Source organism: Scyliorhinus canicula, chromosome 1 (assembly GCF_902713615.1).
Source record: "Scyliorhinus canicula chromosome 1, sScyCan1.1, whole genome shotgun sequence".
In the NCBI taxonomy this organism is placed as follows: Eukaryota; Metazoa; Chordata; class Chondrichthyes; order Carcharhiniformes; family Scyliorhinidae; genus Scyliorhinus; species Scyliorhinus canicula.
Window position 1 is genome coordinate 226,828,002 of NC_052146.1, and position 14,036 is coordinate 226,842,037.

Genomic DNA, 14,036 nt, shown 5'->3' on the forward strand with positions numbered 1-14,036 from the left:
GCTGAAGAAATTCCTCCTCATCTCTGTTTTAAAGGATCGTCCCTTTCATCTGAGATGGTGTCCTCTGCTTCTAGTTTTTCCTACAAGTGGAAACATCCTCTCCACGTCCACTCTATCCAGGCCTCGCAGTATCCTGTAAGTGTCCATAAGGCCATAAGACCATAGTCCCACTGCCAAATCACATGGAATATTGAGCTAATGGTCCTTCCGTCCTTTGATGCCTTAACAGAATTCTTCAATGACTGTATCAACCTCTCCACCAATCTGTTTGTGGGAGGATGATAAGGCACAGATTTTATATGTGGTATGTCATTGTTTCGAAGATAGTCCACAAATTCCTGTGATATGAACTGAGTCCAGTTATCACTAATGCATTGTTCCAGATTGCCAACGGGGCAAATACTTTGTCCAGTCGTTCAATTGTCTTTTCAGTAATCGTCGACTTTGTTGTCATTATTTTGGGCCATTTGGCATGTGCGTCCACGAGGACAAGAAACATGTCCCTTTCAATTGGTCCCGCAAAATCGATATGCACTCTTTGTCCATCACCGGATCTGACTTTGTATGTCTTTACACTTGAGATGCAGTAATAGGTACACTATTCACCTGGGAAAAGTACATATAGTTCTGCTGTGATTAGTTTCGCATTAGTAAATGTGACGGAGCATCAGCATTCGCATGTTGCTCCAATCGTCTGTATTTAATCTCTTAATTATGTGCTGATAAGATGAGGAACCATCTCTGCAAATGACTTGTAGCTAGAGATGGTATTCCTTTGTATTGACCAAAAATCCAGAATCATAAACTGAAAGGAAGAGAACATCAAATTGACTGATAAAAATTCCTGACAGTCCCCTATCCCTCAGCCCTCTTCACTTCTGGGGCACCTACCTACGTGCTTCCCCCTCAGTGAATGCCTCTCCACTATGTCTCACTCCCCCATTTCACACAGTACCCACTTCCCCACAGTTGTTCCTTTCAACTCCACTGAGACGAAGCTAATCGACCCAAGAGAGTCTCAGTGGTACTTATCACCCCCCCCCCCCCCCCCCCCAACCAATCATTAGGTGATGGGGCAGTTGAGTGTATGCATTGGACCAGAGTTTACTCCTCATGGGGGACATTACGATGCCCCCCGTCATGACCATGAACGGGGTGAATGATGAGAGATTTCACCATCACACCTTGCATTAGTGTAAACTGTCTCATGCAGATTTTAGTATGAGCATTGGGGCCACTGTTTCCAACTCTTTTGGTGCAAATCCATTAACCAAGGAAACGGAATTAAGCAAACTGAGGGACAATCATGGATTCAGAAAAGGGCTCCAATCATTGACATATTCATGTATAACTGTGGTGACTTAATTGGCACATTTGGCTTGTCAAGGAAGGGTCAGTAAGTTGATGAGGCAACTGGCTTTCTCTTGCGGCAGGCCCCTTCCGCCCCCCTCCCCCCGAATTGAAGTTGAAGTTATCTGGTTCCTCTCCAGTGCCTCCTCTGCAATTACACTCACCTCAGATATTCCCTTCAGAGGTCACTGAGTTATAAAGATTTTGTAAATTTATTGTAAAGCTATTGTAAATGTTGTGGACGGCGCGGTGGAACAGAGGTTAGCACTGCTGCTTCACAGCTCCAGGGACTCGGGTTTGATTCTAACCTCGGGTGACTGTGTGGAGTTTGCACATTCTCCGTGTCTGCATGGGTTTCCTCCGGGTGCTCCGGTTTCCTTGCACAGTCCAAAGACGTGCAGTTTTGGTGGATTGGCCATGATAAATTGCCCCTTAGTGTCCAAAACAAGTGTGGATTAGGTGGGGTTCCAGGATAAGGTGGGGTGCTCTTTAAGAGGGTCAGTGCACACTTGATGGGCTGAATGGCCTCCTTCTACCTCCTTCTGCACTGTAGCAGATCTATGGCTCATTCATACGTTTGTTATCCCTTTCACTTCCTTGTTTTTTAGCGCCTGTTATCTTTGTTGGGCTACAGATTCCTAACCGCTGCATTGCCCTCTGCCCCCTATCATTCCCTCTTCTCAGCCACTAACTTGTAAAGCCTTCCTGCCCCACTGCCTTCCATCATGCTCCTTATTTCCCCCATCTTCAACCCCATGCATTACCTACCTTCGCCATTACTCCCCATATGTTCACCCTTCCCCACAGCCCCCATACCCAACCCCTTCCAAAGCCTTCCTTCCCCATGTGCACACCCTTCCCCACCAGACCACTCCCCCACCAAATCACTTCCCAGATTCATATGCTGGCTTCCGAATGCTGAGCCTTGCCTGAGTAGTGCTGCACAATGCTGTCCTTCTGGACAATGGTGGCACCCAACAGGAGCCCCCAGGTTGCAATACTGTTCCTTGTCTGAAAGCTGAGTATCGATGCACAGTGGTATCCTTGTCACAATGGAGGCGAGCACCGGGAGGAGGGCAGCCCTTTAGCCCCAGCAGTGGTGTTCCGCTGGCATCACAACAAAACCAGCACATGAATATGACAGGTAGGCTTCTTGTGTGGCCCACACCTTGCCGTCCCGAGCAAAGTGAGGTCCAACGTGTGCTCACCAACCCCCCCCCCATATTCAAACAAGATGCAGACCAGTGCGATTTCCCGCTGGCAAAGGAGAGGTGGCACATGATTCCGGTGAGCAACAGATTTAATGAGCATTCATGTGATGGGAATGAATGCAAATAGTGTTCACAACACTAGTCAGCAGGATACCCGACCTATCATTAACCCTCTATTGGGAGAAGTGCAAACTATTTTTACGCCAATGGGTTTCCGACCTTTTGCCTGCCACGAGATTCTCTACCTCCACATGGTGGGAAAGAGGAGAAAATTTTACCCATTAACTCTGTGTCTTCACAGATGTTGCCTGGCCTGCTAAGTATTTCGGTGCTTTTTGTTTCCATTTCAGATTTACAGGTCTGAAATTGACCCAAAAGGGAAAAGGGTCTTAGACGGTGGAAAGCAGCTACGGCACAATTTTGCTTTTGAGTTAATGTATGGGCAGAAACCGTAGTCGGGAAAGCACCAAAAATATATGTGCGCATTCCTGCCGCCTTGCTTCACCCAGAATATTTAACATAACTTAATTGCCAGGAAATAGAAATGTGGCATCACAACAAATTATGTCACAGTGCAATATTTTATTTTCAAGTATTCTTCAAAGACAAGAAAGGATGACATAGTCTAAATGCTGTGAATGTTTTCTTCCTCTCATGCGAAATTAGCAAGAATTAATGGAGTTCTCTCCCACACAAACTAAACTAGAACATGATTCATAATCAACATTATCTTGAACAATTTCTGTATCAGGCCTTTCATCTACAATCATCTTATCACAGCCCTGTTGCCTACATTCTTCAGCATAATTTTAAAGCAAACAGCATTTCAAATTTGACATCGCAGGTTTCGATAAAACACTGCCTTGAAGCAGCAAGATGCTTGTACTATGAATGGTTTCGACACATTTTTGATGGCAATTAAGAAACTCCTAATTTGGCAATAATGTAATATCACAATTAGACCTTGTCCGAAGGGCTACAACTATGATTTTGCAAGTTCTAGTTAAATGTAAGTTTAACTAGCCACTGGAACTGCTGAATTCACCATAGTGGTTGACGTTTAAACATGCCTTTCCAACTGTGCGATTCTGCAATCTAGAGAGAAAGAAAAAGGTCACTGAAATATCTCAATCAGAAATAATAACAAAATTGGACACTGCAAACATGTCGATTTGTATATCTATATCTTCAAGATTTAAAAAAAAATAATAGAAACCAAAATTACCCCCCCCGACCTCCAACTATGCGATCGCAGACATCTCCCAGCAAGCATTGATATCTGCTCCTTGCTATGTTCAGATGCCAGCCTCCCCTCTCCCCACAAAGCACTAATTTATTTCTCCTTCTCATTCCTCCTCTCATCCAACTTCCTCCCAAGGCCCCTTTCTCTGGCCTTCCTCCTCACCACAGTTGTTTCTTTCTTCTCACGTCCTGGTTGCCAGTTTTCTCCCCTTCTGATTGCCCTTCTTTCCCCCTCCAAACCTGATCACACGTCAAAGACCGGAAATGTTTAATTCTGTCTCTTTCATAGATCTTGACCAACCAGGTATTTCCAACATTTTCTGCTTTAATTATTTATTATGTTGTAAGTATTCGTTGTGGACAATGTGCATTTTTTATTGGGTCGTTTCCTCCTGCTCACACACTTTGTGTGGGATTCTCTGTCCCACCAGACACATTTTCTGGTGTGGCATGCTTCCACCAGCAGCGGGATCCTCCGTCCTATCAGCCAGCCAATGGGGTTTCCCATTGTGGCCACCTCCACACTGTTGGGAAATCCGCGGGTGTGAGTGCTCTGTGACATTATACAAATGTACAGCATGTGAAGAGGTAATGTTATGTTAAGCCTAGCCACTAGAGGGAACTAAAGGACAGCACTATATATTGCACTGGCTCGAAGGCTTCTGGGGGAGAGTAGATTAGAGCTGAAGAAGACAAGATTAGAAGTGTATTGCAGAGCTAGTTAAGATATTATAGTCATAGTTAGTAGATAAAGATAGTGTTAGTGAGTGTAGTTTAATCCTTTTATATATATGTTTACTATTTGGAACAAGTGTCAAACTTTAATTTAGTAGTGTAAATAAAATTAATTTAATTCTTAAACGGAGCTTCGAGTGATCACTATGTCTTCCGTCCTGGAAACCCCTCACGAAGATCAGCACAGGTTGTACACCCACAGTCATGAATCAGGTGGCCAATGAATTGCTACTGTCATCTGTCAAACTGTCATCTGCTACTGTCAAACCCTCTGGTTTGACATGGTGACACCAATCCTGAGGGAACAGCAAACTGGCACAGAATAAACACATCGTGACCTGCTGCCAGGATTCCAGTATTCACTTCATGATGTGCTGAGTGTGGGTCACCCAATAGCTGCATATTCAAGGAGTGGAGCCCTTTGTAGTTTGAGTACAGCTTTGCAATTAGATGCTGTGCCCACAGAGCCATGTGCCTGTAGTTATTGGCACATTGCACCATTGGGGAGCCTGTTATCCTGGTAAAGCCAGATGCATGCTGCATCTGATTCTCTCTGGTCAGAGGGAAGACAATAGTCCCCTCTCCTGGCATAGAGAGCATCAATTTCCTCCTTTAGAGAGCAATCGATGGTCAACTGGGAGACGTTAGAGATGGTGCCTGTTCCATCTGTAAAGACCTTGATATATAGAAATTCATTGCGAGAGTTACCTTTCAAGCCACTGGCGTACTGCTCTTGTCATGCTCTGAGTTTGCAGGCCTGTCTGCAAGAGACAACGGATTTCATCAGGATCTCCATTGGAAACCTGCAATAATGCACAGTGTATGTTCAATCCCAGTAACGGCTGTTTTGTTTCACGGACACTCTGCCCCTTTGTCTTGTCCAAAGCTTGAGGAGTGGGGCCCCTTAAGCTATGAGTTGCCAAAATTATCTCTCCAATGGAGATAAATGATTGTGGTCCTTCGGGACAATGGTTGGATGATGGTGATGACCAGAGGTAGATAAGGCCTCCTTCTGAGAGTCGTACTCTCATCCTCACTCTATGTCCTTCTTGGCTGCCTGTAAGGAATTAGTATACATATTGTATTATATGTATTTGTTGCAGTAATGATTTTAAAAGCCTTGATTAGGGTGTGTATGTAAATCCTGTTTTAAAAGACAGACAGACTTTGTGGCTGCTGAAAATATAATTAAGATGTCGTAAAAGTGAGTTCATTGTACTTTCAAAGCATTTTTTATGTTTACAAAGAGAGGTCAAATGGGATGATGCTATGATTACTGGGGATTCCCTGGGAATAGATAATTAGATACATTGGCTGAAATCTCCACCTTGCAGCTCTTCAGACCATGGTCGGGTGGAGAATCGGGCATCTGGCCATAATCGAATTCTGCGCTGGTGCTGATTTGAGCTCCATGCTCCAGTCCCTCACTTGCGGCAATAATGAGGTTTGTGCCCTGTGCCAGCAGCATCATGTTAAACTGGCACTTGTATGCATTTAAATGTGATTAGCACATTTGACCTACTATGCACCAGGTCTCCGTGATGCTCCACCCCCTTAGACAGAGGTTTCTCAGCCGCGATTTACTACAGGTATTTACAAACGGAGACTGGGCACTATGGCTGAGAGAAGGTAAGCAAAGAGTGAGCTCCATAGGCACCACCGTCATCTATCATTGCCAGTTTTGGAGACCTATTCTCGTCTCAACCAGTGTCTTTATGCCCTCAACCATGGAGCAGAAACGGGGCCAGTCCCTCAGCGAGTGAGTCATGTCCCTCACTGCTTCGCTCATGTCCCTCTGTGACTAGCCCAGGTCAGTCAGCACCCGACCAGTGCTCTTGACGCCCTCAGCCATGACCCTTTGTGACTGGGCCAAGTTCTGGAGTGCCACAGCAATGTCCATGTGGGCCCAGTACTTGGCTGCCTGTGACTGGGCTCCCCTGTCCTGTGCCTTAGCCAATGACCACACAGTGTGCCCTCAACCTTGGAAGTCTTGACCCATAGCTGTGACTTTTTGACCAAGGGCCTCCTCCACGGGTGCCACCCGTTCAGCATTGGCCTGGGTACCACGCATTGTCAGCACGACCTCCTGCATCTGAAGGCGGTTGGACTCCTGCAGCTACACTTGCAGGTACTGGAAAGTTGCTGACACCCACTCCTGTAGATCCTGGCTCAGCTTCCGTATCTCCACCAGAAGGATACAGACAGAATAAGGGCAAAAGCTATTTTCTTTTGTTAGGGCATCATGATCGGCACAGGCTTGGAGGGCCGGAGGGCCTGTTACTGTAGTGTACTTTTTGTTTTTTGTAAATAATGCCCCCAACGGGAATGTGAACCACATGCAATTCAAATCCGACATCAACACTTATAGTTGCTCAGAGAATCTCACCCATTGTGTTTAAACTTAAGTAAGTAAATCATGGGATTTGAGTGAAATAACGATGCTGTAAGCAATGGGAGGAGCCAGGTCTGTAGCAGCAAGTTTTCGTTAGGTTTCTGGAAGCTGTGTGCTGAACAACAGTTTTTGCAGAAAATTGTCAGATTCAGCATTAATCTGACAGACAGGGTTCTGCAGGCTATTTACTGAATGGATCTCTCTCTCTCTCTCTTCAAGCAGTCTTTCAAAGAATTTTCCATCCAGAGAACAACAAGTAATCTTGGGCGGGATTCTGCCGTAATCGGCAGGCGGGCAACTCCAGCGGGAAGGAGTGGCGTGAACAACTCCGGCACGTGCCGCTCCTTCAGGGGCGAGGCCGGCCGCGGAGTGGTTTGCGTCTTGCCGGCTGGCAGGGAAGTGGTTAGGCGCCACACCAACCGGTGCTGAAGGGCCTCCGCCGGCCAACGCGAGTTGGTGCATGCGCGGGTGCACCAGCGTGTGCTGGTGTCATCCCCGTGAATGCGCAGAGGTCTTTGTTTCCACACCGGCCATGGCAGACCGCTAAGGCCGCCGGTGCGGAAGAATAGAGTGCCCCCACGGCACAGGCCCGCCCACGGATTGGTGGGCCCCCGATCGCGGGCCAGGCCACCGTGGGGCACCTCCTGGGGCCAGATCCCCCCGCGCCTCCCCGAGACCGCCCGCGCAGCCAGGTCCCGCCGGTAAGGACCTACTCTAATTTACGCCGATGGGACCAGCAAAAAAACGGGTGGCCAATCGGCCCATCGCGGGCCGGAGAATCGCCCGGGGGGGGCGCTGCCAGAGGCCGCCGACCGGCGCGATTCCCGCCCCCGCCAAATCTCCGGCACCGGAGAATTCGGGAGCCTGGCCCGCAGTCCGTGCCCACGCCGATTCTCCGACCCGGCGGGGAGGTCGGAGAATCCCGCCTCTTGTGTTTGCTATCTTTAATCAAAAGTGTTTTTGAGGGCAGCACGGTGGCAGAGTGGTTAGCACTGCTGCCTCACGGTGCAGAGGACCCGGGTTCAATCCCAGCCCCAGGTCACTGTCCGTATGGAGTTTGCACATTCTCCTGTGTCTGCAAGTGTCTCACCCCCACAACCCAAAAAGATGTGCAGGATAGGTCGATTGGCCACACTAAATTGTCCCTTAATTGGAAAAAAGAAGAATTGGATACTCTAAATTTAAATAAATAGAAGTGTTTTTTGACCTATGGTGGGTTTTGCTTCATTGGAGTTAGAAGCTAAATTGTTTCCTTTTATTATATTGTTCAGCATTGTTTAACTGGTAATTGGAAGCTATATTTCTGTGATACTGTGTTAATAAGGTTTGTTTTAATATACCACATCCTTATTTGTGTGTGGAATCACTCCTGGAGTGAAGTATCCTTTCTGCACAGTTTGACAAATTTTTAAAGATGTATTGGGGTTCCTGTCTGGTATCCTGGCAAATGTTGGGATCTGGTCTGGAGTCACAACACTGCCTAGGCTTTTTCCTCTGGAATGTCCCATCCTAGAAGCTTCTGCCCCTATTTCCTCCTTAAAACCTACCTCTCTGGCGAAGCTTTTGGTCATTTGTCCCAATATCTCCTCATGTAGCTCAGTGTTAAAATTTGGTTTATTGTACCCCAATGGCCACATGGTATGTTTTACTATGCTATAGGTATTATATAAATAAAAGTTATTGTTTTTGCTGCTGATGCTCCAGGTTACTTGGTGTCAATCATGATGAATAATTTCCTCGAGATTTTCCCGGAGGTCAAGATGACCAAAATGCTGTGACTTATTTTCAAACTACTTGTGTTTTGTGGGTAAGTAAGCTGGTTAGTTACTTCACAAACATGCAATCAATCCATTATCAAGCCCTCATTATTTAATGTGCACTGTATGTTGAAAATAGGATCTAAATCAACTGTTTACTTTTTGTTAATTCCTTTCTCTTCTGCTGGGCTTTATCCTTAAGAGTGCACTAAAATCAACAGAAAATTCCAAACTAGTTTTTTCTTGCAATTTCTAATATGGATGCAAAATTCATTGGATGAATGAAATATCAGAATCTCTTATTTTGTGTAAGTTAATGAGTCAAAATCAAGATAGCAGGCGACTTCCATCCTACTTCGAAAACTTCAAATATGAATGAAATGAAATGAAAATCGCTTATTGTCACGAGTAGGCTTCAATGAAGTTACTGTGAGAAGCCCCTAGTCGCCACATTCCGGCACCTGTCCGGGGAGGCTGTTACGGGATTCGAACCGTGCTGCTGGCCTGCCGTGGTCTGCTTTCAAAGACAGCGATTTAGCCCAGTGTGCTAAACAGTGAGGTTAAAGAATCTAAACTTGTCAATCAGGAGCCATCTGTAAAAATGATGCTTTCACACATCTCAAACATTTAAATATGTACAAAACTGGAAAATGTATCCATCATGGTCTCATTTCATTGTTAACTTGACTCCTGCTATAACCCATGATCTGACTGAACCCTCCCATCAAAGTGGGCCTGGCTCAACTCTTCTCTGGAAGTTAATGTCATAACTTAACTTCAGGCGATCAGGCTGGGTTTATATGGCTGCTAATTCTATGGATATTAATAAAAGGGAGATGAAATTCCAAGGGTTTGATTTAATAATAATCTTTATTAGTGTCACAAGTAGGCTTACATTAAACTATTTGGTGCAATGAAGTTACTGTGACAATTCCCTAGTCGCCACACTGCGGCACCTGTTCAGGTACACTGAAGGAGAATTCAAAATGTCCAGTTCACCCAACAAGCACGGCTTTCGGGACTTGTGGGAGGAAACCAGAGCGCCCAGAGAAAACCCACGCAGACACAGGGAGAACGTGCAGACTCCGCACAGACAATGACCCAAGCCGGGAATCAAACCCGGGTCTCTGGCGCTGTGAAGCAGCAGTGCCAATCACTGTGCTACCATGATCAGTTGAATGAAAGCACTCAAATTAATAAAATTGTTAAGCAAATGGTCAAAGTAATTCCTTTCTGCAACATAACCATTTTCACTTAACAAGATCATATGTGATAATTTTACATCAGCAATTTATGTACAATTTATAATAATGTCCATTAGCACTGACAGTTCATTCCAGTTGTTAGACGTTAACTTCAAGAATAAATCCATTTAATATTGGTGGATCTGTCCTTTATAGAACCGATCCCATTTTTCAATGCATTTGGTTTTCGATCTTCTGTTTCAACATTTTCAACAGGAATGTTTGCTGTTTTGTTCCTTCTGGAGCAATGTGATCAAGCTCTATCTCTTTCTTTGCTCCTATCATCTCAGGGTGGATTTTTGTTTTTGGGTGATAATCTAGCAGAGTGAATCACATGTCGGCCACAGGACCTCCTCAATTATTATTTGTGAGCTAATGTTGGGAGATAAGATTATGGAAGTGGTACCAATTGATCTAAGAATATGACTGCTTGGTCAGAAATGCCCGAAGACACTCCAGCAGCTGGATTATTGCACAAGTTATGTTAAAACCACGTAAGCAGCAGTAAACCACTGCGCATTGTGAGGGTAGTTATGAGCAGAAACCCTGCTGAGCAGATCATCTGTCTATTGTAAAACCCAGGCAAAGGTCTCCAATTAATTGGTTCATTACAGGTACATGTCTTGTTCCACCCTGCCAAGTTACCTCAAATCTCTTAATTTGAAAATTAGCCCTTGAATCTATTTGGTTCAACTGAATTGAACAGAGGGATGGGACGGCGCTTTTAACCCAAACACTGTTGACCTCTTAGAAATACCGCAGAACAGTCAAAGAAACCAAGTTGTTGTGTTCGGTGTTCATTGTCGAGCAAAGAAACCACAGAACTGCTGGTGACTTGTCCAAACCAGGATTTTACCATGGTAAGATAATGATCAGATACAGAGCAAGTTACATAGATACATAGAAGATAGGAGCAGGAGGAGGCCTTTTGGTCCTTCGAGCCTGCTACGCCATTCATCACGATCATGGCTGATCATCCAACTCAATAGCCTAATCCTGCTTTCTCCCCATAGCCTTTGATCTCATTCTCCCCAAGTGCTATATCCAGCCGCCTCTTGAATATATTCAAAGTTTTAGCTTCAACTACTTCCTGTGATAATAAATTCCAGAGGCTCACCACTCTTTATGTGAAGAAATGTCTTTTTATCTCTGTCCGAAATGGTTTACCCTGAATTCTCAGGCTGTGACCCCTGGTTCTGGACACATCCATCATTGGTAACATCTTGCTTGCATCTACCCTGTCTAGTCCTGTTAGAATTTTACAAGCCTCTATGAGATCCCCCCTTATTCTTCTGAACTCCAACGAGAACAATCCCAACCTAGTCAATCTCTCCTCATATGACAGTCCCGCCATCCCTGGAATCAGTATGGTAAACCTTTGCTGCACTCCCTCGAGAGCAAAAACATCCTTCCTCAGAGAAGGAGACCAGAACTGCACACAATACTCCAAGTGTGGTCTCACCAAGGCCCTGTACAATTGCAGCAACGCATCCCTGCTTCCATACTCGAAACCTCTTGCAATGAAGGCCAACCTACCATTAGCCTTCTTTACAGCCTGCTGCACCTGCATGCTTACCTTCAGCGAATGGTGCACAAGGACACCCAGGTCCCGCTGCACACTCTCCTCTCCCAATTTACAACCATTCAGGTAGTAATCTGCCTTCCTGTTTTTGCTTCCAAAATGAATAACCTCACACTTATCCAAATTATACTGCATCTGCCATTGGTTTGCCCACTCGCCCAACCTGTCCAGGTCTTTCTGTAGGATCCCTGCATCGTCGTCACAATTTACCCTCCCACCTAATTTGGTATCATCTGCAAATTTTGAGATGCTACATTTTGTTCCCTCATCCAAATCATTAATATATATTGTGAATAGCTGGGGTCCCAGCGCCAAACCCTGTGGTACCCCACTGGTTACTGCCTACTAAAAAGGACCTATTAATCCCTACCCTTTATTTCCTCTCCGCCAACCAGTTTTCTATCCACCTCAATACATTTTCCCCAATCCCATGTGCTTTAATTTTGCACAATAATCTCTTACGAGGGACTTTGTCAAACACCTTCTGAAAGTCCAAATATGCCACATCGATTTTCCCTTCATAAATCCATGCTGACTCTGACTGATCCTGTCACTGCTTTCTAAATGTTCTGCTATAAAGTCCTTGATAATGGATTCAAGCATTTTCCCCATGACCGATGTTAAGGCTTACTGGTCTATAATTCACTGTTTTCTCTCTACCTCCCTTTTTGAATATCGGAGTGACGTGAGCTACCCTCCAATCTGCAGGGACAGTTCCAGAGTCTATAGAATCCCGGAAGATGACCACCAATACATCCACTATTTCCAGAGACACCTCCTTAAGCACTCTGGGATGCAGATTCTCAGGTCCTGGGGATCCACCTTCAATCCCATCAGTTTCCCCAGCACCATTTCTGTACTAATGTTGGTCTCACTCAGTTCTTCCCTCTCACTAAACCTTTTATTCTCTAACATTTCTGGGATCTGATTTATGTCCTCATTTGTGAAGACAGAACCAAAGGACTCTTCCGGTCCTTGGTTGTAATGAGATCGATGAAGAACTGATTGTCCAGAGGAATCTCATCAACCACATTTACTGATCTTATATGACCCATTGTAGGACGTGCAAAACAGTGTTTTGCAAAATGCCCAACACGGCCGCAGCTGGAACATACTTTTCCAAAGGCCAGACATTGCCGTGGGCCATGTCGATTGTCACTTTGGGCTTAAGATGGCAGCTCCTGTCGGCTGCTTAAAATAGCCACCCGCACTGAGATCACATTTCTTCATGACATGCGTCACAGCACTAATGGTGCTGGCGTCTTCCTCAATGTTGGCGCCAAAATCTTTTGAGCTGAGTGCGCTGTTTTGCTGTGTAGACATCTCACTCGCATGACACGTCTTAATATGGCTTTCTGATTGATCTTCTTTCTGGGTACGCATACTAAATGTGGCACGTTCACATGCTTCATTTTTTTTTAGAGCGCAATTCCGATCAAAATACTTCAGCGCCTCATCGCAGCTCCTGCTTTCCTCTTCGCTGCCCTAGGCAAAGGTACTATATAATTCTGTTGCTTGAGGACCTGCAGCCATGAGCAGCAATGCAGTAAGCCTGTTGTCAGGCTGTGCCTGCAGGCCAAGGGCTACAATATAGAATCCGAATTACTGCTTAAAAGCACGGTAATTTTTTTCTACGTTACCCGCAAAGTGAAGCTGTTGGAGTCCCTTTATACTGTCCATCTGTATCTCCATCCTTCGATTGCACCAAATTGACAATCGTCAGTTCACCAGGTCTGTTCTTCCGCCAAAATTTAGCTTTGTCACTGCCGTTGTTACCTTCAAATCTTCAGCACTCTGGTACCATGTTGTGTTGGTCTTCATTGTCTCGAAAGGAATCCACAGAACTGCTGATGACTTGTCCAAACCAGGCTCTTTATTAAAGCACATGTGGTAAAGTAACGATCAGATACAGAGCAAGTTATCATGGAGTTCCTTTATAGTCCCGTGGAACTACCCCTATGTACGACTGTTCTCATGTACGTCTTACAACCTTCTCCCGATCACCTGATCTGCCCTGACTTATATCTGAGTGCCATGTCACATGACCACTGTATCGAGACTGCATGGTGGATCTGTACCGCCAGCTGCTGGTTGGAGGTCACACATCTTTAACCCTCGACTTCTCAAAAGAGTGTTACAGGCACCAGATTTAAAAGTATGTGTGGGAGTGGGTTTCCTCTGGGTGCTCCAGATTTACACAGAACATACAGTGCTGAAGGAGGCCATTCGGCCATCAAGTCTGCACCGACCCACTTAAGCCCTCACTCCCACCCTATCCCGGTAACCCAATAAACCTTCCTAACTTTTTTGATTACTAAGGGCAATTTGTCATGGCTAATTCACCTAACCTGCACATCTTTGGACTGTGGGAGGAAACCGGGGCACCCGGAGGAATCCCACGCATACACGGGGAGAACGTGCAGACTCCGCACAGACAGTGACCCAGCGGGTAATCGAACCTGGGCACCCTGGCGCTATGAAGCCACAGTGCTATCCACTTGTGCTATCGTGCTGCCCCAGTTT

The 14,036-nt window shown here is 45.5% G+C and overlaps 1 protein-coding gene across 7 annotated transcripts in view; it reads right to left on the reverse strand.

The window, feature by feature from the left end:
• Nucleotides 1-3,123: 3,123 nt before the first annotated feature.
• The window catches only part of si:zfos-1056e6.1 (uncharacterized protein LOC107988029 homolog), a 102,840-nt gene continuing 91,927 nt past the window's right edge, over nt 3,124-14,036 (reverse strand). For 4 of the 7 annotated variants that reach the window (XM_038808596.1, XM_038808560.1, XM_038808570.1 and 1 more), the window contains 2 exons: nt 5,247-5,299; nt 3,124-3,656 (listed from right to left, as the gene is read on the reverse strand). In XM_038808596.1, coding sequence (XP_038664524.1) covers nt 3,581-3,656; nt 5,247-5,299 — 129 coding nt within the window. In that variant the 3' untranslated portion in view covers nt 3,124-3,580. The other 3 variants (XR_005462013.1, XM_038808579.1, XM_038808587.1) reach the window with 2 other exon arrangements.